At 42.0% G+C, this 27,854-nt stretch overlaps 1 protein-coding gene across 2 annotated transcripts; it reads left to right on the plus strand.

Moving 5' to 3' along the window:
* The first annotated feature begins 1,272 nt into the window (after positions 1 to 1,272).
* Positions 1,273 to 7,153, plus strand: LOC139549815 (fibrinogen-binding protein-like). Of its 2 annotated transcripts, none has more exons than XM_071360568.1 (6): positions 1,273 to 1,421; positions 1,940 to 2,068; positions 2,233 to 2,328; positions 5,337 to 5,489; positions 5,594 to 5,704; positions 5,881 to 7,153. In XM_071360568.1, exons 1-6 carry the CDS (start codon positions 1,373 to 1,375, stop codon positions 6,201 to 6,203), a joined length of 861 nt encoding a protein of 286 aa, XP_071216669.1. In that variant the 5' UTR covers positions 1,273 to 1,372; the 3' UTR covers positions 6,204 to 7,153. The 2 variants fall into 2 exon arrangements, with proteins under 2 accessions (XP_071216669.1, XP_071216670.1); XM_071360569.1 differs by having other exon boundaries at positions 1,943 to 2,068.
* Positions 7,154 to 27,854: the final 20,701 nt, after the last annotated feature.

A 27,854-nucleotide genomic window follows, 5' to 3' on the forward strand; every position in this document is an offset into this window, starting at 1 on the left:
ACCAAGGACTCCTTGTACAATATTCTGATGAAAGCTCAGCAAAAGTAAGAACAATTTATGATGTTATTTCGTATTTCTGTGGAAAATGTTATTTCTATTCTCCGCCGTTTTGGCGGGCGCTGTCTCGCAATAACGCAAGCTGTTTGTTATGGTAAAGTTATTTTTAAAAATCGAACACGGCGGTTGCATTAAGAACCAGTGTATCTTTCATTTGCCATACAACAAGTATTTTTATGTAAAGTTTATGATGAGTTCTTTGGTCAGATTAGGTGAGTGTCCAAAATAGCTTCCGGACATTCTGGTGAATCGATGCTACATATTCACAATGTATAACCACGGTTTGCAGCTCTAAATATGCACATTTTCGAACAAAACATAAGTGTATTGTATAACCTGATGTTATAAGACTGTCATCTGATGAAGTTGGTCAAGGTTAGTGATTAATTTTATATCTTTTTCTGGTTTTTGCGATAGCTACCTTTTGCGGTGAATAAATGCATTTGTGTGTTTGGCTATTGTGGTAAGCTAATATAATTCTATATTGTGTTTTCGCTGTAAAACACTTAAAAAATCGGAAATATTGGCTGGATTCACAAGATGTTTATCTTTCATTTGCATTTGCAAGGAGTCAGGAGAGGTGACTGAAGGGTCTCGGAGTCAGGAGAGCTGATTGAAGGGTCACGGAGTCAGGAGAGCTGATTGAAGGGTCACGGAGTCAGGAGAGCTGACTGAAGAGTAATGGAGTCAGGAGAGCTGACTGAAGAGTAATGGAGTCAGGAGAGATGACTGAAGGGTCACGGAGTCAGGAGAGCTGACTGAAGAGTAATGGAGTCAGGAGAGATGACTGAAGGGTCCAGATGTCCAGTCTTTTAGACCGTAGATGTCCAGTCTTTTAGAATGTCTTTACCTAGTATGGAGAGGATTAACAACACATTGTATGCCTGAACAATGACTCAAAACACATACTGATACTCATGCACAAACACACAATATTTCAGCAATTGAATATACTGGGAACATGTTAAGGCATGCAACGGTAACATGAGATGCAATATTCTGCTTTTGTTCTGTGCAGTATTATATTTCTCAGCTGTCTTTGTTTGAGCCTGAAGGAAATGTGAATGTGATATAGTGGTAGGTTCTGGGAAAAGGGTGGGAGCGAAGAGTTAGGTAGATTTTAACAAGGTGACAATGTCTGTGTGGTAAATATTCCGGTAGATTGTGGTTGCAACGCCCCAGGAACAAGCAAAGATTGATTGACACATCATTCTTATTGTTTTCCATTTTGCCTTTCCCTCTTTTGTGACTACACATTATATAAGGTCCTGCAAACAGTCATTTGTTGTACTGGTAATCACTGCTTCAGCTCAGAATGAAACACACCATCATTCTCTTACTGGCTTGTATGCTGCTCTGCATTGGTAATATATTGTACATTTTTCATTTGGTTAGTTATATGTGTAATAAGACAATTGTGTTACTTTCAGACTTAGGTTCAAATACCTGTGTAATTAAAAGTATTTGTTATTTAAATACTTATATTCTGTATATTTGAGTATTTTCAAATAATATCGGTGCCGAATAAACTTCATAAATTAGAAGTATTTGAAAGTATATTCAAAACATTTCCTATAAATATCCTACTATTTGAAACAATTCTCAAATACTTGTTTCCAAATACATGTTCTCAATTAACACTAGGACCAAACAGACCTGGGTTCAAATATATTTAAATATTTACAGTATTTAAATATTTGTATATTTGAGTATTTTGTAATACATGCCAATACGTTTCACTTGTATATTCTAAATAATCGTATCCAAATATTTAAATTGAAATGTATGTGAATTGTGAAAGTAATTAAAATAATTGAAATATTATTTGAACCCAGGTCTGGTTACTTTACGTGAATGTTTCTTGTTGCCCTCTCTTTTTCAGCAGCTCATGCTCTGCAGTGCTTCACCTGTAAAGATCCAGCAGACCCCAACTGCTCAGAACAAACCCTGGAGACATGCAGTGATGGACAAGCGTGTTCCACAAATTCCAGCAGCTCTCTGCAATCCTCCGGTAAGATTAAACGTATCATTTTATCTAGCCAGAGAAAACCTCTGAGACTGCAGTTGACTATTTGCGTGAATAATTTACATTGTACATTTTAATGGACATAGTACGTAGTATTAACTTGTCACATGTTTTGAAATATCCCCTTTGTTTGACTTTTGACATTGTAGTTGTTAATGCCAGAGGACGCATCCATTTTAGCATTTGGAATGTTGACATTGATATCCGCTGGGGAAACGACCGTACAGCAACCGACCCCAATGTTGGTAAGTTAAAACTCTAAAAATATGTGACTGGAATTGTTTTCATTGATTATGTTTTCGTTAATTATTATAAGAAGTGAGTTAGTACCTTCAGAAACTATTCACACCCCTTGAATTTTCCACATTTTGATGTGTTACAGCCCGAATTTAAAATCTATTAAATGTTGAGTTTTTTCAACCACAGTTATCAGGGAGGTTTTCCAATGCCTCACTAAGAAGAGCACCTATTAGTAGATGGGTAAAAAAGCAGACAATGAATATCTCTTTGAGCTTGGTGAAGAACTTAATTACACTTTGGATGGTGTATCAATACACCCAGTCACTACAAAGATACAGGTGTCTTTCCTAACTCAGTTGCCGGAGAGGAAGGAAACTGCTTAGGGATTTCACCATGAGGCCATGTCAAACAGTTACAGAGTTTGATGGCTGTGATAGGAGAAAACTGAGGATGGATCAACAACATTGAAGTTACTAATTGACAGAGTAAAAAGACGGAAGCCTGTACAGAATAAAAAAATAATCCAAAACATTTTTGCAACATGGCACTAAAGAAATATTGTAAGAAATTTGACAAAGCAATTAACTTTTTGTCCTGCATACAAAGTGAAATGTTTGGGGCAAATCCAATACAACACATTACTGAATATCATTTTCCATATTTTCAAGCATAGTGGTGGCTGCATCATGTTATGCATATGCTTGTCTCGTAACGTTGTATTGATTAATGTGACGACTGCTGCTCAGCGAATGATTAACGGTTTATAATTACGTGATTAAATTAATCAGGTAATTATTAACTCATTAACCGGGGGCACCATGGGAAAGTTTGGCTTTATTGAGTTTCTATTTCCCAAATTAACTCAAAGAATATCAGAATATCGTTTTACAACAGTCGCCAATTAATTAATTTCCTCTACAGTCTCATTCTGAATGTCGCATAATCCTGGAATCTGCACAAACCCGAGTCCCACTAAATAAGTCCGTACCACACAAACTGAGTTGATTATTTATTTACTAACAAGCTAAAATGATAATATATGATACTCAAACACACGGTCTAGGCTTTTGATTAGAACTTAGTAAAATGACAACAGGTCCCTAGCGGGCCAACACAATATGACACGTTTTACACAAAATGGGGATTTCAAAAGAGAGAGAGAGTGCACGAGAGAAAAGCACACTTGGGTGCATTTGTCAACTATGCTTATTTTAACCCTAACCTTGCCCCGAACTTCCGCTCTTATGGGTCAGAATATAATGATGTAATTACGTGTTGAAGGTCTCCGATGGGGTGTCTTTTCGTGGACCGGGTTCTGGCTTCTCTGATGACGGTACGTCTTCGGGTTACCAGGTGTAACTCTCCGTTTGTCCTCACGATGTCAGTGTCCTTTCTCTTAGTGGTCTGTTTCCTTGCCCTTGATCTGAAAAGGGGTCTTCTATGGACAGCCAGCCAGCCGTGTAGCTCAGGGCTCCAGCGTGGGAATGAAAGTAGTGTAGACACACGATTCCTTGGAGAGAATAACTGGGTGGTCCTGCTTGAATTCACCCTCTTAGACTCATCCATAGCACAGGTTTTTAAAAGGTTCCTTTGTCTTCTTCAACCTCGTGTTGCGTTTTGGGGTTACTGACTACTCACACCTTGGCTGTCACCTAGTCCAAATGTTAATAATTACCTCACATGTTTTATACCCTCGGTTTAGAAATGGGCATTTCTGCCTTCAGGGCAAGTTCTCTGGGCATAACTAGTTACCAGGCAAGGTCTGGACTTTACTCAGAACCAATTTAGACAACTAACTTCACATTTCATCTTTACAAAAACATTCTCTTTGATCTGGACATTTTCCACACAACGTACAATATGCAAACATCAGCTATATCTTGTAAAAACTCTTCAAGTTACAATGTTTTTTGTTAAACGTCGTCATTTAACTTTTAATAACATAACAAATACGACATTCATTTTCATATTCCATCTATCATCATTACTATCGTTTTGGCTGACGAAACATATTGTCCCAAAGTCCATTTATGGCATGTTACTGTTCAGAGGTAGATTCTCCATAGGCCCATTATAGAGTCCATCCCTCCATACCGAGAGGACAAAAGGGATTTTGTCTGCTGCCTTAAGATTTACAATGGATGTCATAAAATCCCCCCACTTCCATAGCTCTCGACCTCTCCCCCGCTGGTGGGTGTGAGAGATATCCCTGTAGGATTATGGTCCACGGTATCCTGACCCGAACAGACCAGTCATGACACTTGTAATCGTTAATTAAGGACTGGGGAGATTTTCAGGATTAGCACAGGCAAAATCCTAGAGGAAAACCTGGTTCAGTCTGCTTTCCACCAGACGCTGGGAGATGAATTCACCTTTCAGCAGGACAATAACCTAGAACACAAGGCCAAATCTACACTGGAGTTGCTTACCAAGACGACAGTGAATGTTCCTGAGTGGCCAAGTTACAGTTTTGACTTAAATCCACTTGAAAATCTATGGCAAGACCTGAAAATGGTTATCTAGCAATGATCAACAACCAATTTGACAGAACTTGAAGAATTTTGAAAATAATAATGGTCAAATGTTGCACAATCCAGGTGTGGAAAGCTCTTAGAGACTTACCCAGAAATATTCACAGCTCTAATCGCTGCCAAAGGTCCTTCTACAAAGTATGGACTCAGGGGTGTGAATACTTACAGTACTAGTCAAAAGTTTGGACACCTACTCATTCAAGGGTTTTTCTTTGTCTTTACTATTTTCTAAATTGTAGAATAATAGTGAAGACATCAAAACTATGAAATAACACATATGGAATCATGTAGTAACCAAACAAGTGTTAAACAAATCGAAATATATTGTATATTTGAGATTCTTCAAAGTAGCCAACCTTTGCCTTGATGACAGCTTTGCACACTCTTGGCATTGTCTCATCCAGCACTGTATATACCTTCTCTAGTACTATCTTACCAAAACATCGTTATGAATATTTAAAAAAAAATCTTTTACCTTTCAGTTTCAAACTCAAGTATCAATGAGAGGATCATGAAGGGATGCATGGATGACCATTTTTGTCAGTCAAGCCCCAAAATGTCTTTGAATATCGGTTTCCATCAATTCACTTCTTCATGCTGCAACTCATCTGGCTGCAACAGTGACACTTTCTCTGGTAAATATTCTTCTGAACTTTGACCTCCATTGTTCTTTGTTGAATTACATATATTTTTTTGTTGTTGTCTGATCCTTATACGAGTTGTCCTGTTGTTTCTCCAGATGACACCCACAATGGACTTCAATGTTTATCTTGCACTGATCCTGAAGATGAGGTTTGCGATCAGGCTGTGACCTGCCAGGGAGTTCAAGATCACTGTCTTAACGACACAGGTACGGTACATGCAATTCATGTTTGTGTTTGGTTGTGTTCATGCTATACTTTGGTCCTTGTGTAATACATACACTTGTAAGAAATGTTAGGTTTATTTGAATTATCTCTGTAAATTTCATTCATATTGTATTGTTTTTGACAATATTTTTGATCTAATGTAATATTTTCTCTGTAGTGACAGCTAGTAATGGTCGGTCTGTGACACTTCGAGGCTGTGTCTCCAGGAATATGTGTGACTCCGGTTCTGACTCCGGTTCTGACTCCGGTTCTGACTCCGGTTCTGACTCCGGTTCTGACTCCGGTTCTGACTCCGGTTCTGACTCCGGTTCTGACTCCGGTTCTGACTCCGGTTCTGACTCCGGTTCTGTGTCCTGCTGTGAGGGAAGTCTCTGCAACAGAAACAGGGCTATGAATGCCGCTCAGCCTGTAGCACTTACAGTCCTCGCTCTACTAGTTGGGATAACAACCACCACGCTACTACAATCAGTCAATCAATGAATATCTTGATTGGGGTTTCTTGAGGATTTGTGTATTTTCTCATGAAGATTGGTTACGTGGGCATCTGCTTCTGGGGCTATCACACTCTGTGTTGTCCAAAGTGTGACAACTTTGTCACTCACTGACCCACTACAGTACTGTGGGATCTGTTGCTCATCAGAAGGCTGCTGAATATAATTCTGACAGCAACAAAAAAGACTACTTGATGGTGTTGGTAGTGGACAGAAATTCTTCTGAAATGTTGCATTTCATTTATTAAACTTGGAGGTTGTGTTAAGTGAAGAAATTATGGGTAATCGAACATTCTTTTAATCTAGCCTATTAGGCCAATACATAAGGATCCAATCTTCGCTTTCTTCTTCTCTTGCTCTTTGTGTTCTAAGCCGGGTTACTGTAAAACTCTTTGTGTTCTCAACCGGGTTACTGTAAAGCTCTTTGTGATGTAGGCCAGGTTACTTTAAAGCTCTTTGTGGTGTAGGCCAGGTTACTGTAAAGCTCTTTGTGGTGTAGGCCAGGTTACTGTAAAGTTCTTTGTGTTCTAAGCCGGGTTACTGTAAAGCTCTTTGTGGTCTAAGCCGGGTTACTGTAAAGCTCTTTGTGGTGTAGGCCAGGTTACTGTAAAGCTCTTTGTGGTCTAAGCCGGGTTACTGTAAAGCTCTTTGTGGTGTAGACCAGGTTACTGTAAAGATCTTTGTGATGTAGGCCAGGTTACTGTAAAGTTCTTTGTGATGTAGGCCAGGTTACTGTAAAGTTCTTTGTGGTGTAGGCCAGGTTACTGTAAAGTTCTTTGTGATGTAGGCCAGGTTACTGTAAAGTTCTTTGTGACAACTGTTGATGTAAAAGGGACTTACATTTGATTGATTTATTGATTGATGAATTAACAAATGTACATCAACACTGTCATTTAATCAAACATGTTAGTAAATAACAATAAACATTCATACTACTTACGTTCTGTCTTTTTTTTTTTTGTGTGTTAAGATTTGATAATTACTCCCGTCAACATCACACAACATAGACTTGATAATACATCCCACCAAAACATATTTCAAATTTGACAGTAAAAGACGACTACATTTCCGCCATCAGAGACACAGCTATGATTTGATTATGATCTGGCACACACACACACACAACACAACACAACACTTACTTCACTGTGGACATGTTTAACTATACTTGTGGGGACCAAAAGTCCCTGCAAGAATAGTAAACAAACCAAAATTTGTCCAGCTGGGGACATTTTGTTGGTTCCCACAAGCTCAAATGCTATTTCTAGGGGGTTTAGGGTTAAGGTTAGAATTATAATTAGTTTTAGGGTTAGGAGCTAGGGTAAGGTTTAGGGTAAGGGTTAGGGTTAAGGTTAGGGTAGGGTAGGGTACAGGTTTGGGTTAGGTTTAGGGTTAGGTTATGTACAGGTTAGGGAAAATAGGATTTTGAATGGGACTGAATTGTATGTCCCCACAAGGTCGATTGTGCAAGACTGTGTGTGTGTGTCTTGCTCATTTGAGCTTTTAAGTGAGATTGCATAAACCCAGGCTCCTCCATTCCACCTCGTCCCTATTCCAGAATAATATCAAGATGAAACCGAGAGCTCAGAGGTGCCACCCTTAATGCCATCCTTAAGTAGGGGATCACAGCCTGCTCATTAAAGATAAAGCACTCTGAGAACCCAGTTGTCTGTATGGATGGGGACAGTATATCCTGAGAGAGACAGGATTCTGTGAAACAGAGTACGTTACTGTCCCTGATGTCTCTCTGGAAGGAGATCCTCGCCCTGAGCTTGTCCAAGGACTGAACATTAGCGAGTAATATACTCGGAAGCAGTGGATGGTGTCCACGCCTCCTGACTTGGACTAAACTCTGAATAGCTCTTGGAAGAGCCCCTGGGATAAGTTAAATCGCCTTGGGGGGTACAAACAAAGGATCAAATTCAGGAAAGTCGCATTTCTGATCGAAATGCTTGTGAGTTACTGCTGCTCTGATATCCAAAAGTTATTTTCAGCTGTTTGTAATAATGCAAAAAAACATTCTGGGCTAATAATGTAAGAAAAACCACAAAAACGTTGTTCACATCACTGACAATCTGAAATCGTCCATCCACACCGACAGTGTGGCGAATAAGGCTCAACGGCACCTCTTCAACCTCAGGAGGCTGAAGAAAGTCAGCTTGGCCCCTAACACCCGTACACACTTTTACAGATGCACCATTGAGAGCATCCTGTCGGGCTGTATCACCGCCTGGTACGGCAACTGCACTGCCCACAACTGCAGGGTTCTCCAGAGGGTGGTGCGGTCTGCCCCAACGCATCACCAGGGGCACACTGCCTGCCCTCCAGGACATCTACAGCACCCAGTGTCACAGGAAGGCCAAGATCATCAAGGACCTCAGCCACCCGAGCCACTGCCTGTTCATCTCACTATCATCCAGAAGGCGAGGTCAGTACAGGTGCATCAACGCGGGGACCAAGAGACTGAAAAACAGCTTCTATCTCAAGGCCATCAGACTATTAAAATAGATATTACTAGCTGGCCTCCACCCAGTACCCTGCCCTGAACTTAGTCACTGTCATTAGCCGGCTACCACCCGGTTACTCAACCCTGCAGCCTAGAGGCTATGTACATGGAACACTGGTCACTTTAAACATTATTAAAGTGACCAGTGTTCCATTATTAAACACTGTTTTACCCATTTCATACAGTACAAGTTAAAATGTTGGACACACATACTCATTCAAGGGTTGTAGAATACATTGCACATTGTAGAATAATAGTGAAGACATCAAAACTTTGAAATAACACACATGGAATTATGTAGTAACCAAAGAAATGTTAAACAAATCAAAATATATTTTTGATTTTAGATTCTTCAAAGTAGCCACCCTTTGCCTTGATGACAGCTTTGCACACTCTTGGCATTCTCTCAACCAGCTTCACCTGGAATGCTTTTCCAACAGTCTTGAAGGAGTTCCCACATATGCTGAGCTCTTGTTGGCTGCTTTTCCTTCACTCTGCGGTCCAAGTCATCTCAAACCATCTCAATTGGGTTGAGGTCGGGTATTTGTGGAGGCCAGGTCATCTGATGCAGCACTCCATCACTCTCCTTGGTCAAATAGTCCGTATACAGTCTGGAGGTGTGTTTTGGGTCATTGTCCTGTTGAAAAACAAATGATCCGTATAGAACATGTGTGTCTGAGTGCTCAATGTCCGTGAGTGTGTGTCTGTGTGCTCATTGTCTGTAAGTGTGTGTGTGTGTCTGTGTCTGTAAGTGTGTGTGTCTGTGTGCTCAGTGTCCGTGAGTGTGTGTGTCTGCATGCTCAGTGTCCGTGAGTGTGTGTTTCTGTGTGCTCAGTGTCTGTGAGTGTGTGTGTCTGTGTGCTCAGTGTCTGTAAGCGGGTGTGTATGTGTGCTCAGTGTCTGTAAGTGTGTGTCGGTGTGCTCTGTGTCTGTAAGTGTGTGTGTCTGTGTGCTCAGTGTCCGTAAGTGTGTGTGTATGTGTGGTCAGTGTCCGTGAGAGTATGTGTCTGTGTGTGAGAAAGAGAAAGAGGGGAGTTGTCTGCGTTTAAAGATTATAATTTGTTTGCATATAATGCATATATTACGACAAAATGTTTTGACCTTATTGTTCATTTCGGTGTTCGACAGGTTTTTTTCTACTGTTCGCGGACACACTTTTTTTTTTAAAGGCAAGTCGAAGTTCAATACCTGAAGTCTACGCCTCTACGTCAGCGATTGGTCAACAGTACTATTCCTTGTAGGAGTGGGAACTATGGACGCGATTCTACAATTAAGTGTTTGTTGTCATTCAAAGGGAGGCGACTAGTTTTCATGCACATTTTTCCACTTGAGAAATACTGCACCAAACATCTTAGTTAGACGTGAAATTGAAATGAATTACTGTTTTCTTAATTTATCTTTATCTTCCTAAATTCAGCCTATTTTGAGGAAGGGTTCCTGGGTAGGTTGTTGCTACGGTATCTCAAGAAGGATTAACAACAGTAATTTGTTCAAATTTGTCAAGCGAATGTCATTGGGGAATATGCAAGCACAGACGTTTGTTTGACCTGGTCGAGTTCTGCTGGAAGCAACCTGAACATACGCATGTGGACACCTGAAGTGTGGTGCAAAGGTCAAACTCCAAAGTCACAGTCAAAATGACGCATCAGCACTTGTTTGCTTCCTGGTTAACTGCGGGAGAAGGACACACGCACGCACGCACACACACACACATACACACACACACACACACACACACGTAGCCTAACGGTTAGAGTGTTGGGCCAGTAACCGAACGGTTGCTTGTTCGAATCCCCGAGTCGACAAGGTGAAAAAAAATGATGTACCCTTGAGCAAAGCACTTCACCCTAATTTCCCCATGTACTGACCCTGGCCGTGACCCCACTCTCTGGAGGGGTTTCAGGGAGAGTTGGGATATAAAAATAATTTTTACAACACACAGACTTTCCTAGATGAGAGCTGACACTAGAGGGGGCTGTTGGTCTTGTGGATCAACCCTGTGAGCTGGTTTTACACTGAGGTTCAATCGAATCAATACAATTAAAAATAGTAACACAAGAGGAATACAATACACAATAATGGAGCGGTGTGCAGCTATATACAGGAAGTACCAGTACCAGATTAGTGTGCTGCTATATACAGGAAGTACCAGTACCAGATTAATGTGCTGCTATATACAGGGAGTACCAGTACCAGATTAATGTGCAGCAATATACAGGGAGTACCAGTAGATATGTACATGAAGGCAGTGTAAAGTGACTAGGCATCAGGATATATAATAATAAGGTATTTGAGGTAGATATGTACATGAAGGCAGGTTAATGTGACCAGGCATCAGGATAGATAATAATAAGGTATTTGAGGTAGATATGTACATGAAGGCAGGGTAAAGTGACTAGGCATCAGGATAGACAATAATAAGGTATTTGAGGTAGATATGTACATGAAGGCAGGGTAAAGTGACTAGGCATCAGGATAGATAATAATAAGGTATTTGTGGTAGATATGTACATGAAGGCAGGGTAAAGTGACTAGGCATCAGGATAGATAATAATAAGGTATTTGAGGTAGATATGTACATGAAGGCAGGGTAAAGTGACTAGGCATCAGGATAGATAATAATAAGGTATTTGTGGTAGAGATGTACACGAAGGCAGGGTAAAGTGACTAGGCATCAGGATAGATAATAATAAGGTATTTGTGGTAGATATGTACATGAAGGCAGGGTAAAGTGACTAGGCATCAGGATAGATAATAATAAGGTATTTGTGGTAGATATGTACATGAAGGCAGGGTAAAGTGACTAGGCATCAGGATAGATAATAATAAGGTATTTGAGGTAGATATGTACATGAAGGCAGGGTAAAGTGACTAGGCATCAGGATAGATAATAATAAGGTATTTGAGGTAGATATGTACATGAAGGCAGGGTAAAGTGACTAGGCATCAGGATAGATAATAATAGTAAAATTAAGAACAGAGTAGCAGCAGCAAATCATGAGTGCAGCTGTAGACATTTTTGAGGATCCGAGGGCCCATGCCAAATCTTTTCAGCCTCCTGAGTCAATGTGAACTAGAATCTCTCGACCCGCTCCACTACAGCCCAGTCAATGTGAACTAGAATCTCTCGACCCGCTCCACTACAGCCCAGTCAATGTGAACTAGAATCTCTCGACCCACTCCACTACAGCCCTGTCAATGTGAACTAGAATCTCTCGACCCGCTCCACTACAGCCCAGTCAATGTGAACTAGAATCTCTCGACCCACTCCACTACAGCCCAGTCAATGTGAACTAGAATCTCTCGACCCGCTCCACTACAGCCCAGTCAATGTGAACTAGAATCTCTTGACCCGCTCCACTACAGCCCAGTCAATGTGAACTAGAATCTCTCGACCCGCTACACTACAGCCCAGTCAATGTGAACTAGAATCTCTCGACCCGCTCCACTACAGCCCTGTCAATGTGAACTAGAATCTCTCGACCCGCTCCACTACAGCCCAGTCAATGTGAACTAGAATCTCTCGACCCGCTCCACTACAGCCCTGTCAATGTGAACTAGAAGCTCTCGACCCGCTCCACTACAGCCCAGTCAATGTGAACTAGAATCTCTCGACCCGCTCCACTACAGCCCTGTCAATGTGAACTAGAATCTCTCGACCCGCTCCACTACAGCCCAGTCAATGTGAACTAGAATCTCTCGACCCGCTCCACTACAGCCCTGTCAATGTGAACTAGAATCTCTCGACCTGCTCCACTACAGCCCAGTCAATGTGAACTAGAATCTCTCGACCCGCTCCACTACAGCCCTGTCAATGTGAACTAGAATCTCTCGACCCGCTCCACTACAGCCCTGTCAATGTGAACTAGAATCTCTCGACCCGCTCCACTACAGCCCTGTCATTGTGAACTAGAATCTCTCGACCCGCTCCACTACAGCCCTGTCAATGTGAACTAGAATCTCTCGACCCGCTCCACTACAGCCCAGTCAATGTGAACTAGAATCTCTCGACCTGCTCCACTACAGCCCAGTCAATGTGAACTAGAATCTCTCGACCCGCTCCACTACAGCCCAGTCAATGTGAACTAGAATCTCTCTACCTGCTCCACTACAGCCCAGTCAATGTGAACTAGAATCTCTCGACCCGCTACACTACAGCCCTGTCAATGTGAACTAGAAGCTATCGACCCGCTACACTACAGCCCCGTCAATGTGAACTAGAATCTCTCGACCCGCTCCACTACAGCCCAGTCAATGTGAACTAGAATCTCTCGACCTGCTCCACTACAGCCCCGTCAATGTGAACTAGAATCTCTCGACCCGCTCCACTACAGCCCCATCAATGTGAACTAGAATCTCTCGACCCGCTCCACTACAGCCCTGTCAATGTGAACTAGAATCTCTCGACCCGCTCCACTATAGCCCAGTCAATGTGAACTAGAATCTCTCGACCTGCTCCACTACAGCCCAGTCAATGTGAACTAGAATCTCTCGACCCGCTCCACTACAGCCCAGTCAATGTGAACTAGAATCTCTCGACCTGCTCCACTACAGCCCAGTCAATGTGAACTAGAATCTCTCGACCCGCTACACTACAGCCCTGTCAATGTGAACTAGAAGCTATCGACCCGCTACACTACAGCCCCGTCAATGTGAACTAGAATCTCTCGACCCGCTCCACTACAGCCCAGTCAATGTGAACTAGAATCTCTCGACCTGCTCCACTACAGCCCCGTCAATGTGAACTAGAATCTCTCGACCCGCTCCACTACAGCCCCATCAATGTGAACTAGAATCTCTCGACCTGCTCCACTACAGCCCTGTCAATGTGAACTAGAATCTCTCGACCTGCTCCACTACAGCCCTGTCAATGTGAACTAGAATCTCTCGACCTGCTCCACTACAGCCCCGTCAATGTGATTGGGGGCGTCCCCCCCTTTCTCCTGTAGTCTCAACCCGCTCCACTACAGCCCCGTCAATGTGATTGGGGGCGTCCCCCCCTTTCTCCTGTAGTCCACGATCAGCTCTTTGGTCTTACTGACGTTGAGGCAGAGGGAGTTAATAACTTCCTGTTAGACTGGTGTTCAAACCATGTGACCTTCTGTTACACAGAGACTGATAACTGCCTGGAGCCAGAGTGATATGCAGCTAAGACCTGTCATTTCGATACACCGTCTAGATCACAATCACTTCTTGAGTTTTAGGGATACTGCATTTTTCCTTATTCTCAAAAACCGTTGAAAATGCTTAAACTGGGTGAAGACATTAACACTGATAAAGAATGTTCTAAGAGGAATTTTTAGATAAAAAATTGAAACTGGGTTGAGGGACACTGTGAGCTAGATAGCTAGCCTATCATTTCCTCACGGGATAGATTTCTGCCCCCCCCCCCCGCATAAACAATCCGCTTCAGAAGCATCACTGATCACCATAATGAATTCCTGCTGCGCTCCCTGCTTAATGGAATCAATTACCATGACAAGAGAAAGCAAACATCAGATGAAAACAACAAACACTGCCACTCAGGAGCACAGAGTGCTGAACGGCTGGACAGGGAAGAAGACACAGCAGAATTAAAGATCATTGAAATTCTAGCAGAGAACCCGCTCTCAACCCCCCCCCCCGAGACACTAACATGTAAATTCTGTCCTAGCTGCCCAATAATAGGATTCTATTCTATGTTGAGAAACTGGACACGGATCACTTTCTCATGCAGGATCAATGAGGGGTAGAGGACATAAGAGAAGAGAGGAAATGAAAAAAGGATTTTAAGGACCATCTGTTGAGCTCACAATGGTGTGTGTGTGTGTGTGTGTGTGTGTGTGTGTGTGTGGGTGTGGGTGTGGGTGTGTATCATTGTGTTTACATATCGCTGTATGTGGTCTCTCCTCTTTAATTAGCAAAAATGATTCATTAGCACACATGTGCACCTGGTGCTATCCTTTTCCTCGGGGTGCATTAGCCCCGTGACAACTGTACACAAACACAAACAGTAGCTAGCGTAGACACTGGGTGAGTACCTGTCACAACACAGCTGACTGCTAGTCCTGCCTACTGACTCCTACGGTAACAGAGCAGCCATTTAGCACTCTCGGGCAATAGGTTCCAATCAAAGGAGAAATATGAGAATCGTGAACTGAAAACCTCACTCCCTCTGAAAATAGAGAATGAGTAATGAAAACATTGGAAAAAGCATAATCTAATAAGCATCAGAACATATCACAAGGCTTGGATTTTAATAAATCCAACCCAACTCAAAGTAAACAGTGAGTATAGTTATCTCCTAATGCTCCAGAATCATGAGAGGAGATTATCTTACTGACTGTAACGGCTGTCGTAGTCGTTCTCCTCCTCAGACGAGGAGGAGCATGGATCGGACCAAGATGCGGATTGGTAAGAGTTCATTATTTAATGGAAAAACAACAAACACTACAAAATACAAAAACCAACAAACGTGACTAACCTGAAACAGTCCTGTGTGGCCCAAACGCTGACACAGGAACAAACACCCACAAAACACAAGTGAAACCCAGGCTGCCTTAGTATGATTCTCAATCAGGGACAACGATTGACAGCTGTCTCTGATTGAGAATCATACCAGGCCGAACACAAAATCCCAACATAGAAAATCAAACCTAGACCAACCCACCCAACTCACGCCCTGACCAACTAAAACAAATACATGACAAAGGAAAACAGGTCAGGAACGTGACACTGACATGTTGTCATCCACACGTTGCTTGTTTCAGCGATGTCATCCACACGTTGCCCGTTTCAATGATGTCATCCACACGTTGCCTGTTTCAGCGATGTCATCCACACGTTGCCTGTTTCAGCGATGTCATCCACACGTTGCCCGTTTCAACGATGTCATCCACACGTTGCCCGTTTCAACGATGTCATCCACACGTTGCCCTTTTCAACGATGTCATCCACACGTTGCCCGTTTCAACGATGTCATCCACACGTTGCCTGTTTCAGCGATGTCATCCACACGTTGCCTGTTTCAACGATGTCATCCACACGTTGCCCGTTTCAACGATGTCATCCACACGTTGCCCGTTTCAACGATGTCATCCACACGTTGCCTGTTTCAGCGATGTCATCCACACGTTGCCCGTTTCAACGATGTCATCCACACGTTGCCTGTTTCAGCGATGTCATCCACACGTCGCCTGTTTCAACGATGTCATCCACACGTTGCCTGTGTGCGTCTTTTTTTGTTCTGTATGATTTTGAATTTCCTCAGTCAAGAAGAGAAACACAATATACAGGCCTTAAAGGGATGATTCTACTTTTATGGATCTCCTTTCTTTTAATGTTATTTACATATACACCCTGTTAAAAAAAATAAAAAAAAATACCAGGAAGCTTTTTAAAAGCCCTTTATGACCAACGGACTACTATTACTGGGAGTTCTGTCCAAAAACACACGCAGTTGGGGAAGTATTGACTTACTCTGTTTAAGAAGAGTTAAAGTGTGTGTTCAAAAGCAATGAAACAAAACAGAAAGGTATAAAAATGGAATCCAGGGTGTATGTCAATTCAGAGAGCTTGAATATTTCATGTTTGACCCCTTTTCAAATTTGGAAAATGTTTCCAACAGGAAGAATTTCAAATAATTGGTTCTCTGCGGGAGGTGCTATTAGAAAGAAAAATAAATTGCTATAGTTTTCGCTTGGGTGGTTTTACATGGGACAAGGGGGCATCCTATTCTGGTCCTGGGATTTATTTCTGGCAATGATTCAGTCTCATCAATCACTCTCCATCTGTTTAGCACATTCTGTCCTCTACCTTTATGTCTCTTTCTCTCTCTCTCTCTCTCTCTCTCTCTCTCTGTCCATCTATCTTTCAAAGAGGGAGAGAGAAGACTGAGGGAAATACTGATTGACTGCAACATCTCTATTACAGAGAGACAAAGTGAGAGAGAGAGAGAGCGAGAGAGAACGAGAGAGAAGAAGAGAGAGAGAGAGAGACAGAGAACGAGAGAGAAGAAGAGAGAGAGAGAGAGAACGAGAGAGAAGAGAGAGAGAGAAAGAACGAGAGAGGAGAAGAGAGAGAGCGTGAATGAATGAATGAATGAATGAATGAATGAATGAATGAACGAATGAGGGAAGGATTCAGAGAGAAGGAGATTGAGACAGAACACCAGAGAGAGGAATGTCCGTGTTGGTCTGGTGGTGAGGTCAGTTTCTCAGCAGGAGAGTAACAAAGCCTCTGATGACTGCAGATATACTCCTCTCTCAGGCAACTGTGGCGGGAAGGAAACCACACAAACAATCACTTAAGATTTGGACAGAGATCTTTCCTAAGACATGTTACACAAAGTGCTCTGCGGGAACCTAGAACTAGAGCCCACAGAAAGCTTCCAGAGAAGTCAATGGGAGGGAACGACTCCTTTGTTAGGCAGAAACTCAGAGAGGAACCAGATCAAACAAACTAATATGTCAACCTATGAATCACAGTGATGACTGTCAACACCAGTTAACAATGCTCAACCACATGTATATTCCATGAGAAAGAGAGTATCTGGTTGTGAGTCATAGCTAATTAGAATCATCATCATGTCCAAAGTTAAATAAACACAGAGCTTGGGGAATTCGTTTTTACAGGCAGTCAACATTTTGCAGAACGTATATACGTCAGCAGCACACTCATGCAAGCAAACAAGCACCCCAACAAGCTCTCATAGTCTCAATTCAGAATATAACATTTATACATTAAGGTCAAATTTCGAAAGGTTAAGTTTAGGCATTAATTCCTGAATGGTTAAGGTAAGGGTTAAGGTTTTGGGAAAGGGTTAACACATTTAGTTTAGGTATTCATTCCTGAATGGTTAAGGTAAGGGTTACAGTTGGGACCTGGGTAAAAAAAAAAAAAAAAAAGAAAAACGATTGCCTTTCACTGGGATTGCGATCCTCAGAGTCGGAGCTGACACCCATCAGCCACCCACATCCATAATACCTTAGCAAGCCACAAACCTACTTGATGGTAATAGCGCTCACTGTTGCCTCTAGTGGACGGTTTTTCAGTCATCTCCTAGGACTAAAGAACCCACTCTCTGAGAGGCATGTCTGGTCTGTTCCAGGATTAAAGAACCCACTCTCTGAGAGGCATGTCTGGTTTGTTCCAGGATTAAAGAACCCACTATCTGAGAGGCATGTCTGGTTTGTTCCAGGATTAAAGAACCCACTCTCTGTGAGGCATGTCTGGTCTGTTCCAGGACTAAAGATCCCACTATCTGAGAGGCATGTCTGGTCTGTTCCAGGACTAAAGATCCCACTATCTGAGAGGCATGTCTGGTCTGTTCCAGGATTAAAGAACCCACTCTCTGAGAGGCATGTCTGGTCTGTTCCAGGATTAAAGAACCCACTCTCTGAGAGGCATGTCTGGTCTGTTCCAGGATTAAAGAACCCACTCTCTGAGAGGCATGTCTGGTCTGTTCCAGGATTAAAGAACCCACTCTCTGAGAGGCATGTCTGGTCTGTTCCAGGATTAAAGAACCCACTCTCTGAGAGGCATGTCTGGTCTGTTCCAGGATTAAAGAACCCACTCTCTGAGAGGCATGTCTGGTCTGTTCCAGGATTACAGAACCCACTCTCTGAGAGGCATGTCTGGTCTGTTCCAGGACTAAAGAACCCACTCTCTGAGAGGCATGTCTGGTCTGTTCCAGGACTAAGAACCCACTCTCTGAGAGGCATGTCTGGTCTGTTCCAGGACTAAAGAACCCAATCTCTGAGAGTCATGTCTGGTCTGTTCCAGGACTAAAGAACCCAATCTCTGAGAGTCATGTCTGGTCTGTTCCAGGACTAAGAACCCACTCTCTGAGAGGCATGTCTGGTTTGTTCCAGGATTAAAGAACCCACACCCTGAGAGGCATGTCTGGTCTGTTCCAGGATTAAAGAACCCAATCTCTGAGAGTTATGTCATGCAGCCGTGACAGATGAAATCTTTCAGATTACATTTCCCTGGGTCCGGACCAACACACACACACACACACACACACACACACACACACACACACACATAGACACACACACGCACTAACACACACACACACGCCCGCAAGCAAACACACACACACACACACAAACACACAACCATGTCCACTAATACAATAACACTTATATGACAGTACTTTATATATTACAGTATAAATATATATCAAATGTGTTTATCTATATCTATTTATCTATACACTAATTTGCTGTCATCTTTCATAACCCAATTGTCTACATTAATATGTGGGGCATCTGGGCAGAATGTCCCGTGTGGCTCAGTTGGTACAGCATGGCGCTTGCAACGCCAGGGTTGTGGGTTCAATTCCCACGGGGGGACCAGGATGAAAATGTATGAACTTTCCAATTTGTAAGTCGCTCTGGATAAGAGCGTCTGCTAAATGACTTAAATGTAAATGTAATGTTCTAAAATACAGCAAAATGAAGAAAATACCACTGGAAGTTATTCAAACCTACAAAATGAGCCAAATACACGTGGGTAACAACTATCACCAAATCGTCGGTTCAATTTCAAAACTTAAAAGTCGAATACTTATGCAGAAACCAAAGTTGTTCCATTTCCATTCTTAATAAGTTCAATAGATTGGGACACAGGAATTGTCCGTAGTGAAAATTGATTCCCAGAAAAGATTGGAATTCAGATTCCCCAACGTTTGGTACACAGAACTCCTATCTGTTGCTCAACTGTCAAACCCTGCTCTTCCAGACTAACTGCTGGATCTCTCCCATAGTCTGAGATCAAAGGTAGTCTGGAGGAAATCAACTTGACCTCAACATCCTCCAGCCGTTAAGGTACCAGTGTGTGAGAAGGGAGTGTTTTTGTGTGTATTCATTTTGTTTATGAGTGTGTGTGTGTGTGTGTGTGTGTGTGTGTGTGTGTGTGTGTGTGTGTGTGTGTGTGTGTGTGTGTGTGTGTGTGTGTGTGTGTGTGTGTGTGTGTGTGTGTGTGTGTGTGTGCATTCTGCTTTGCGCCATTGTATATTGGCCATATACCACCACCACCCGAGGTGCTTTTTACTGCTTAAATAAAGAAGAATTATTAAAAACTGTTAAGAGGACTTGTGACCAACTGATTCTGGACGCTTCCTGTCGCTTCCTGTTGCTTCCTGTTTCAAAATCATACAGCCAATTATATTCTGTTTCTGACCATGTGCGGGTGTGTGTGTGTGTGTGTGTGTGTGTTTGCTTGTACAGCCTTTACCTAATGCTTTATCACATGTATTATTGCATCCTATGTCACCTTCATTGTCTTCCGCCGCAATTATGACGAGAATGAACAAGAAACAGCAATATCAGCCTTTTTCCTTCACTATACATAAGAAGAAATACATCATATGATGAAAACCATCATTTTACAGGTTATTACATTCTCTATTACCCCCCCATAACAACACTCCATCTCTTTCCTATTCTCAATTACTCCTCTCCTCTTTCCCCCTGTTATTCTCTTCTCTTCTTTGGAGCAGAAACCAGAGGGGGAGGCTGTCTGCCACACGCATCACCGGGGGCACAGTGCCTGCCCTCCAGGACACCTACAGCACCCGATGTCACAGGAAGGCCAAAAAAATCATCAAGAACATCAGCCACCCGAGCCACTGCCTGTTCACCCCGCTATCATCCAGAAGACGAGATCAGTACAGGTGCATCAAAGCTGGGACCGAGAGACTGAAAAACAGCTTCTATCTCAAGGCCATCAGACTGTTTAAATAGCCATCACTAGCCGGCCTCCACCCAGTACCATGCTCTGAACTTAGCCACTTTCACTAGCAGGCTACCACCCGGCTACTCAACCCTGCACCTTAGAGGCTGCTGCCCTATGTACATAGACATGGAATCCCTGGTCACTTTAATAATGGGACACTGGACACTTTAATAATGTTTACATACTGGTTTACTCATTTCATATGCACATACTGTATTCTAGTCAAGTCCATCCTATTCAACTATTGCTGTACATATACTATTCTATCCTACGTATTTTACACATATATTATATATTCTATCCACATACTGTCCTTAATGTCCATACTGTCTATAATGTCTATAATATCCATACTGTCTATAATGTCTATAATATCCATACTGTCTATAATGTCTATAATATCCATAATGTCTATAATGTCTATAATATCCATACTGTCTATAATATCCATAATGCCTATAATGTCCATAATGTATATAATGTCCATAATGTCTAAAATGTCCACAATGTCTATGTCATAATGTCTATAATGTCCATAATGTCTATAATGTCCATAATGTCCATACTGTCCAAAATGTCCATAATGTCTATAATATCCACAATGTCTATGTCATAATGTCCATAATGTCTGTAATGTCTGTAATGTCTGTAATGTCCATAATGTCTGTAATGTCTATAATGTCCATAATGTCTATAATGTCTATAATGTCTATAATGTCCATAATGTCTATAATGTCCATAATGTCCATACTGTCCACAATGTCCATCATATCTATAATGTCCATCATGTCTTTGTCCATAATGTCTATGTCCATAATGTCTCTAATGTCCATAATGTCTAAAATGTCCACAATGTCTCTGTCATAATGTCCATAATGTCTATAATGTCCATAATGTCTCACATGTCCACAATGTCTATGTCCATAATGTCTAAAATGTCCATAATGTCTATACTGTCTAAAATGTCCATAATGTTCATACTGTCTATAATGTCCATAATGTCTAAAATGTTCGTAATGTCCATAATGTCCATAATGTCTAAAATGTCCATAATGTCTATAATGTCTAAAATTTTCATAATGTCCATAATGTCTATAATGTCTAAAATGTCCATAATGTCCATGTCTATAATGCCCATAATATCTATAATGTCTATAATGCCCATAATGTCTATAATGTCTATAATGTCCATCATATCTATAATGTCCATAATGTCTATAATGTCCATAATGTCTAAAATGTCCAAAATGTCTATGTCATAATGTCCATAAAGTATATAATGTCCATAATGTCTATAATGTCCATACTGTCTATAATGTCTATAATGTCTATAATGTCCATAATGTCTAAAATGTACATAATGTCCATAATGTCCATAATGTCTAAAATGGCCATAATGTCTAAAATTTCTAAAATGTCCATAACGTTCACGTCTATAATGCCCATAATGTCTATACTGTCCATAATGTCTATAATGTCGAAAATGTCCACAATGCCTATGTCATAATGTCTATAATGTCCATAATGTCTAAAATGTTCACAATGTCCATAATGTCCACAATGTCTATAATGTCCATAATGTCTATAATGTCCATAATGTCTAAAATGTCCATAATGTCCATAATGTCTATAATGTCCATAATGTCTAAAATGTCCATAATGTCCATAATGACTATAATGTCCATAATGTCTGTAATGTCCATAATGTCTATAATGTCTATAATGTCCATAATGTCTATAATGTCCATACTGTCTATAATGTCCATACTGTCTATAATGTTTATAATGTCCATAATGTCTATAATGTCCATACTGTCTATAATGTCTATAATGTCCATAATGTCTATAATGTCCATAATGTCTATAATGTCCATAATGTCTATAATGTCCATACTGTCTATACTGTCTATAATGTCTATAATGTCTATAATGTCCATAATGTCTATAATGTCCATACTGTCTATAATGTCCATACTGTCTATAATGTCTATAATGTCCATAATGTCTATAATGTCCATAATGTCTATAATGTCCATAATGTCTATAATGTCCATAATGTCTAAAATGTCCATAATGTCCACACTCTAAAAAGAAATGGTGCATGGAGTATCCTTTGGGGGTTCTTCAGATTGAAGCTGTGGGGGAACCCCTATAAGTTCTTTAAAGAACCCCTTTTAATGGATCCTCGAAGAACCCTTTTTAGAACCTTTTGGAGTACAATTTTTAACTTCCCCCCGTTGTTATTATTATTTATAACAATAACAACAATAACACACTATTTTAGTTCCAGTGCGTATTACGATTTTAGTGGCAAAGCAGAATTTAAAAAATCTAAATATGAGGTAGACTCCCAGCAGAGCCCCAAGTCCACTGGCTATATCCTCTGGCTTGTTGATGTTAATGTGTTGATGTTCTCCGTGTCCACAGCCAGAATGATTTAGCAGTACATGGTGATCTACCAGGTTTCCTGTTTTATTCATCAGAGGTGTAGGGAGGATGAAGTCTGTGAATCCCCCAAAATAGTAATTATACAGATGATTAAACAAAACATGAACATGCCAGAATTCAGACCTTGGTTTATGTTGTAAATGTGAATGGAAAAACCTGTTTTGATAATGCTTTTCATACACATACCTTGTCCATAATGTAGAGGCCTATGGGATGTTCATTGATAAGGCAAGGAAGGACAACGGTAAATGTGATCTGTATAACATACCAATACCAATTGACATACCTTTATATGCCTCCTTGTCTGTATACCTACAGACACAAAAGTGAGCAGTTCAGTCATCTGCACCCAATACAGCTATCATTCAACATATTATTATAGCCTATTCGTACCTCTTTGTTGATTTAAATCCATTGAATTGTGTCCATTTTCTGTTTTAGACGGTATCATCATAAAACAAAATCAATTTTGATCATACAAGGGACAAACCTTACCTTAAAATTGAGGAGATCTTTTAAAAAAATTCAGCAGCAGGTGCTGTTGTCCTTTCAAATTCAAATCCAAATGTTTCAGTTGGGCAGTTAGTGTTTTTTTTTCTTGCAGGAACCTAACTAAGGAGGTTCCTCGATGAACCCCAACTCCTATGGGGTTCTTGGAATGAACTTTTACGGGCCATTTTCAGTGCCAAGAACCTTAAGGTTTTTCCCGAAGAACCCTTGTTGAACCCCAAATGTTTTGAGTGAGAGGCACAGTATCACTAAGAGCAATGCAAAACATCCTACATCAACTGCTATCAACTAAGAAATAGTAGCCCAGACTTGTGTATATTGTGCAGCAATGTGGTTTTAAAAGTGGGATATGTGCCCAGTGTGACAACTTTGTCATTCCTCGATTAAATTAATGTCTGCATGTGTAAGATGCATGTGTGAAGTCTGTGATTGCTCTGCTATAAAGACCAGGCAGTATAGGCCTCAAAGACTGAGGATGAAGATCATTGCGCAATACACAATGCGAGCCTGCCCCCTGACCCAAGGTTTGTTGCAACTTACATTGAGATAAGACAGTTTGAACAAGCAATACATTCATCATCAGAGGCAAGAAACAACCTTCATCAAGTGTGTCTGACCGAACCGCGGCATAGGCAGCCCATTCGCTCCAGGCGAAATCCGCTCTCCCCAGCTATTTAGGAGCGACTTGGTTGCGCGCTACTCATCTGCTCGCAGCTCGAGCTTCGTTAAACAGGCTCACTTCTAAACGCAGCCTTTTAGAGAGACAACGTATCGGTAACCGGTAACAGGGGAACTTCACTGCCAGGTCACACGTTCACAAGCCGGTCATTAGATTTTTCCGTTGATCTATCCTACATTTCTCGCTCAAGCGTCCGTTCAATATAGATATAAATACAACTGTCTTGGACTCTGGCTGGGGGATGTTGTAGGCTCGTGGCGTTAACAGGTAGGCGAGATAAGCTTGTGTGCTCGTTCTGTGCCAACAAGTGAAGAGAGAGGCGGGTTGTGCTTGAAACCCACGAAAAGGCAGCAAGAAAGAAAGAGTTGTTGCTGCCTATGCTGTAGCTAATGAGGATCCTAATAAACTAAACAGGTATCCGACATTCTCACCAATATCGATTCCCAGGTCGTATTCTCTCCACGCATCTGATTGACCTTTGACGGACGTTTGATTGGTTGATGTAATGCCCATATACATCATCGATCGAAAATTTCCAGAGACACCTGGTAAGTCAGTTTACCCGTGCCAAAACTGTTCTAAATGTTGCTCTGTGACGCTTGATCTCTCTCTCTCTCTCTGTGTGTGTGTGTGTGTGTGTGACAAGTGGCATTCACCGGTTGATCACCATGTCATCCCACGGAGTTTTCTTTGCTCTTATTTGATGTGCAACAGTTAGGAAATTCATTAATTGGCCTAAGTGCAATCAGCTCCATTTCCTTCTTGGCCATTCAATGTCTCTCGACAGATATGATCATGTTTATAGATGGCATACTTTTTGATGTTTTTTTGCGCACATAATAAATATTTTATATTACTAGCTTCCCCTTTGCACATACTTTCGCAAAGACTAAAATGTGTTTTGGGAAGGATCTTTGTCAAAGTAAGTATGTGGACATATTTGACACCAGGCAGCTCTGACATTTCTGTAAATGAAATACCGTTTGGAGTTGTGTTGTGGACAGTCATGGATATACAGTGGGGAGAACAAGTATTTGATACACTGCCGATTTTGCAGGTTTTCCTACTTACAAAGCATGTAGAGGTCTGTAATTTTTTATCATAGGTACACTTCAACTATGAGAGACGGAATCTAAAACAAAAATCCAGAAAATCACATTGTATGATTTTTAAGTAATTAATTTGCATTTTATTGCATGACATAAGTATTTGATCACCTACCAACCAGTAAGAATTCCGGCTCTCACAGACCTGTTAGTTTTTCTTTAAGAAGCCCTCCTGTTCTCCACTCATTACCTGTATTAACTGCACCTGTTTGAACTCGTTACCTGTATAAAAGACACCTGTCCACACACTCAATCAAACAGATTCCAACCTCTCCACAATGGCCAAGACCAGAGAGCTGTGTAAGGACATCAGGGATAAAATTGTAGACCTGCACAAGGCTGGGATGGGCTACAGGACAATAGGCAAGCAGCTTGGTGAGAAGGAAACAACTGTTGGCGCAATTATTAGAAAATGGAAGAAGTTCAAGATGACGGTCAATCACCCTCGGTCTGGGGCTCCATGCAAGATTTCACCTCGTGGGGCATCAATGATCATGAGGAAGGTGAGGCATCAGCCCAGAACTACACGGCAGGACCTGGTCAATGACCTGAAGAGAGCTGGGACCACAGTCTCAAAGAAAACCATTAGTAACACACTACGCCGTCATGGATTAAAATCCTGCAGCGCACGCAAGGTCCCCCTGCTTAAGCCAGTGCATGTCCAGGCCTGTCTGAAGTTTGCCAATGACCATCTGGATGATCCAGAGGAGGAATGGGAGAAGGTCATGTGGTCTGATGAGACAAAAATTGAGCTTTTTGGTCTAACTCCACTCGCCGTGTTTGGAGGAAGAAAAAGTATGAGTACAACCCCAAGAACACCATCCCAACCGTGAAGCATGGAGGTGGAAACATCATTCTTTGGGGATGCTTTTCTGCAAAGGGGACAGGACGACTGCACCGTATTGAGGGGAGGATGGATGGGGCCATGTATCGCGAGATCTTGGCCAACAACCTCCTTCCCTCAGTAAGAGCATTGAAGATGGGTCGTGGCTGGGTCTTCCAGCATGACAACGACACGAAGCACACAGCCATGGCAACCAAGGAGTGGCTCCGTAAGAAGCATCTCAAGGTCCTGGAGTGGCCTAGCCAGTCTCCAGACCTGAACCCAATAGAAAATCTTTGGAGGGAGCTGAAACTCCGTATTGCCCAGCGACAGCCCCGAAACCTGAAGGATCTGGAGAAGATCTGTAGGGAGGAGTGGGCCAAAATCCCTGCTGCAGTGTGTGCAAACCTAGTCAAGAACTACAGGAAACGTATGATCTCTGTAATTGCAAACAAAGGTTTCTGTACCAAATATTAAGTTCTGCTTTTCTGATGTATCAAATACTTATGTCATGCAATAAAATGCAAATTAATTACTTAAAAATCATACAATGTGATTTTCTGGATTTTTGTTTTAGATTCCGTCTCTCATAGTTGAAGTGTACCTATGATAAAAATTACAGACCTCTACATGCTTTGTAAGTAGGAAAACCTGCAAAATCGGCAGTGTATCAAATACTTGTTCTCCCCACTGTATGTGCTGCTCTCCATTGTAATGATTCCCAATAGGGGTTAGGTTCTGAGAAGTATAGCCTACTGCTAGGCTACATGATACAGGTTCTGAGAAGTATAGCCTACTGCTACATGATACAGGTTCTGAGAAGTATAGCCTACTGCTACATGATATAGGTTCAGAGAAGTATAGCCTAACAGTGTCTCACTCCTACAGTAGGAGGTCACAGTGTCTCACTCCTACTGGAAGAGGCCACAGTGTCTCACTCCTACAGGAAGAGATCACCCTGTCTCACTCCTACAGTAGGAGGTCACAGTGTCTCACTCCTACAGTAAGATGTCACAGTGTCTCACTCCTACAGGAAGAGGTCACAGTGTCTCACTCCTACAGGAAGAGTTCACAGTCTCTCACTCCTACAGTAAGAGGTCACAGTGTTTCACTCCTACAGTAAGAGGCCACAGTGTCTCACTCCTACAGGAAGAGGTCACAGTGTCTCACTCCAACAGGAAGAGGCCACACTGTCTCACTCCTACAGTAAGAGGTCACAGTGTCTCACTCCTACAGTAAGAGGTCACAGTGTCTCACTCCTACTGGAAGAGGTCACAGTATCTCACTCCTACTGGAAGAGGTCACACGGTCTCACTCCTACTGGAAGAGGTCACAGTATCTCACTCCTACTGGAAGAGGTCACACTGTCTCACTCCTACAGTAAGAGGTCACAGTGTCTCACTCCTACAGTAAGAGGTCACAGTGTCTCACTCCTACAGGAAGAGGTCACAGTGTCTCACTCCTACTGGAAGAGGTCACAGTGTCTCACTCCTACTGGAAGAGGTCACCGTGTCTCACTCATACAGGAAGAGGTCACAGTGTCTCACTCCTACTGGAAGAGGTCACAGTATCTCACTCCTACTGGAAGAGGTCACAGTGTCTCACTCCTACTGGAAGAGGTCACCGTGTCTCACTCCTACAGGAAGAGGTCACAGTGCCTCACTCCTACTGGAAGAGGTCACCGTGTCTCACTCCTACAGGAAGAGGTCACAGTGTCTCACTCCTACAGTAAGAGGTCACAGTGTCTCACTCCTACAGTAAGAGGTCACAGTGTCTCACTCCTACTGGAAGAGGTCACCGTGTCTCACTCCTACAGGAAGAGGTCACAGTGTCTCACTCCTACTGGA

Source organism: Salvelinus alpinus, chromosome 22, assembly GCF_045679555.1.
Source record: "Salvelinus alpinus chromosome 22, SLU_Salpinus.1, whole genome shotgun sequence".
NCBI classification, from domain to species: domain Eukaryota; kingdom Metazoa; phylum Chordata; class Actinopteri; order Salmoniformes; family Salmonidae; genus Salvelinus; species Salvelinus alpinus.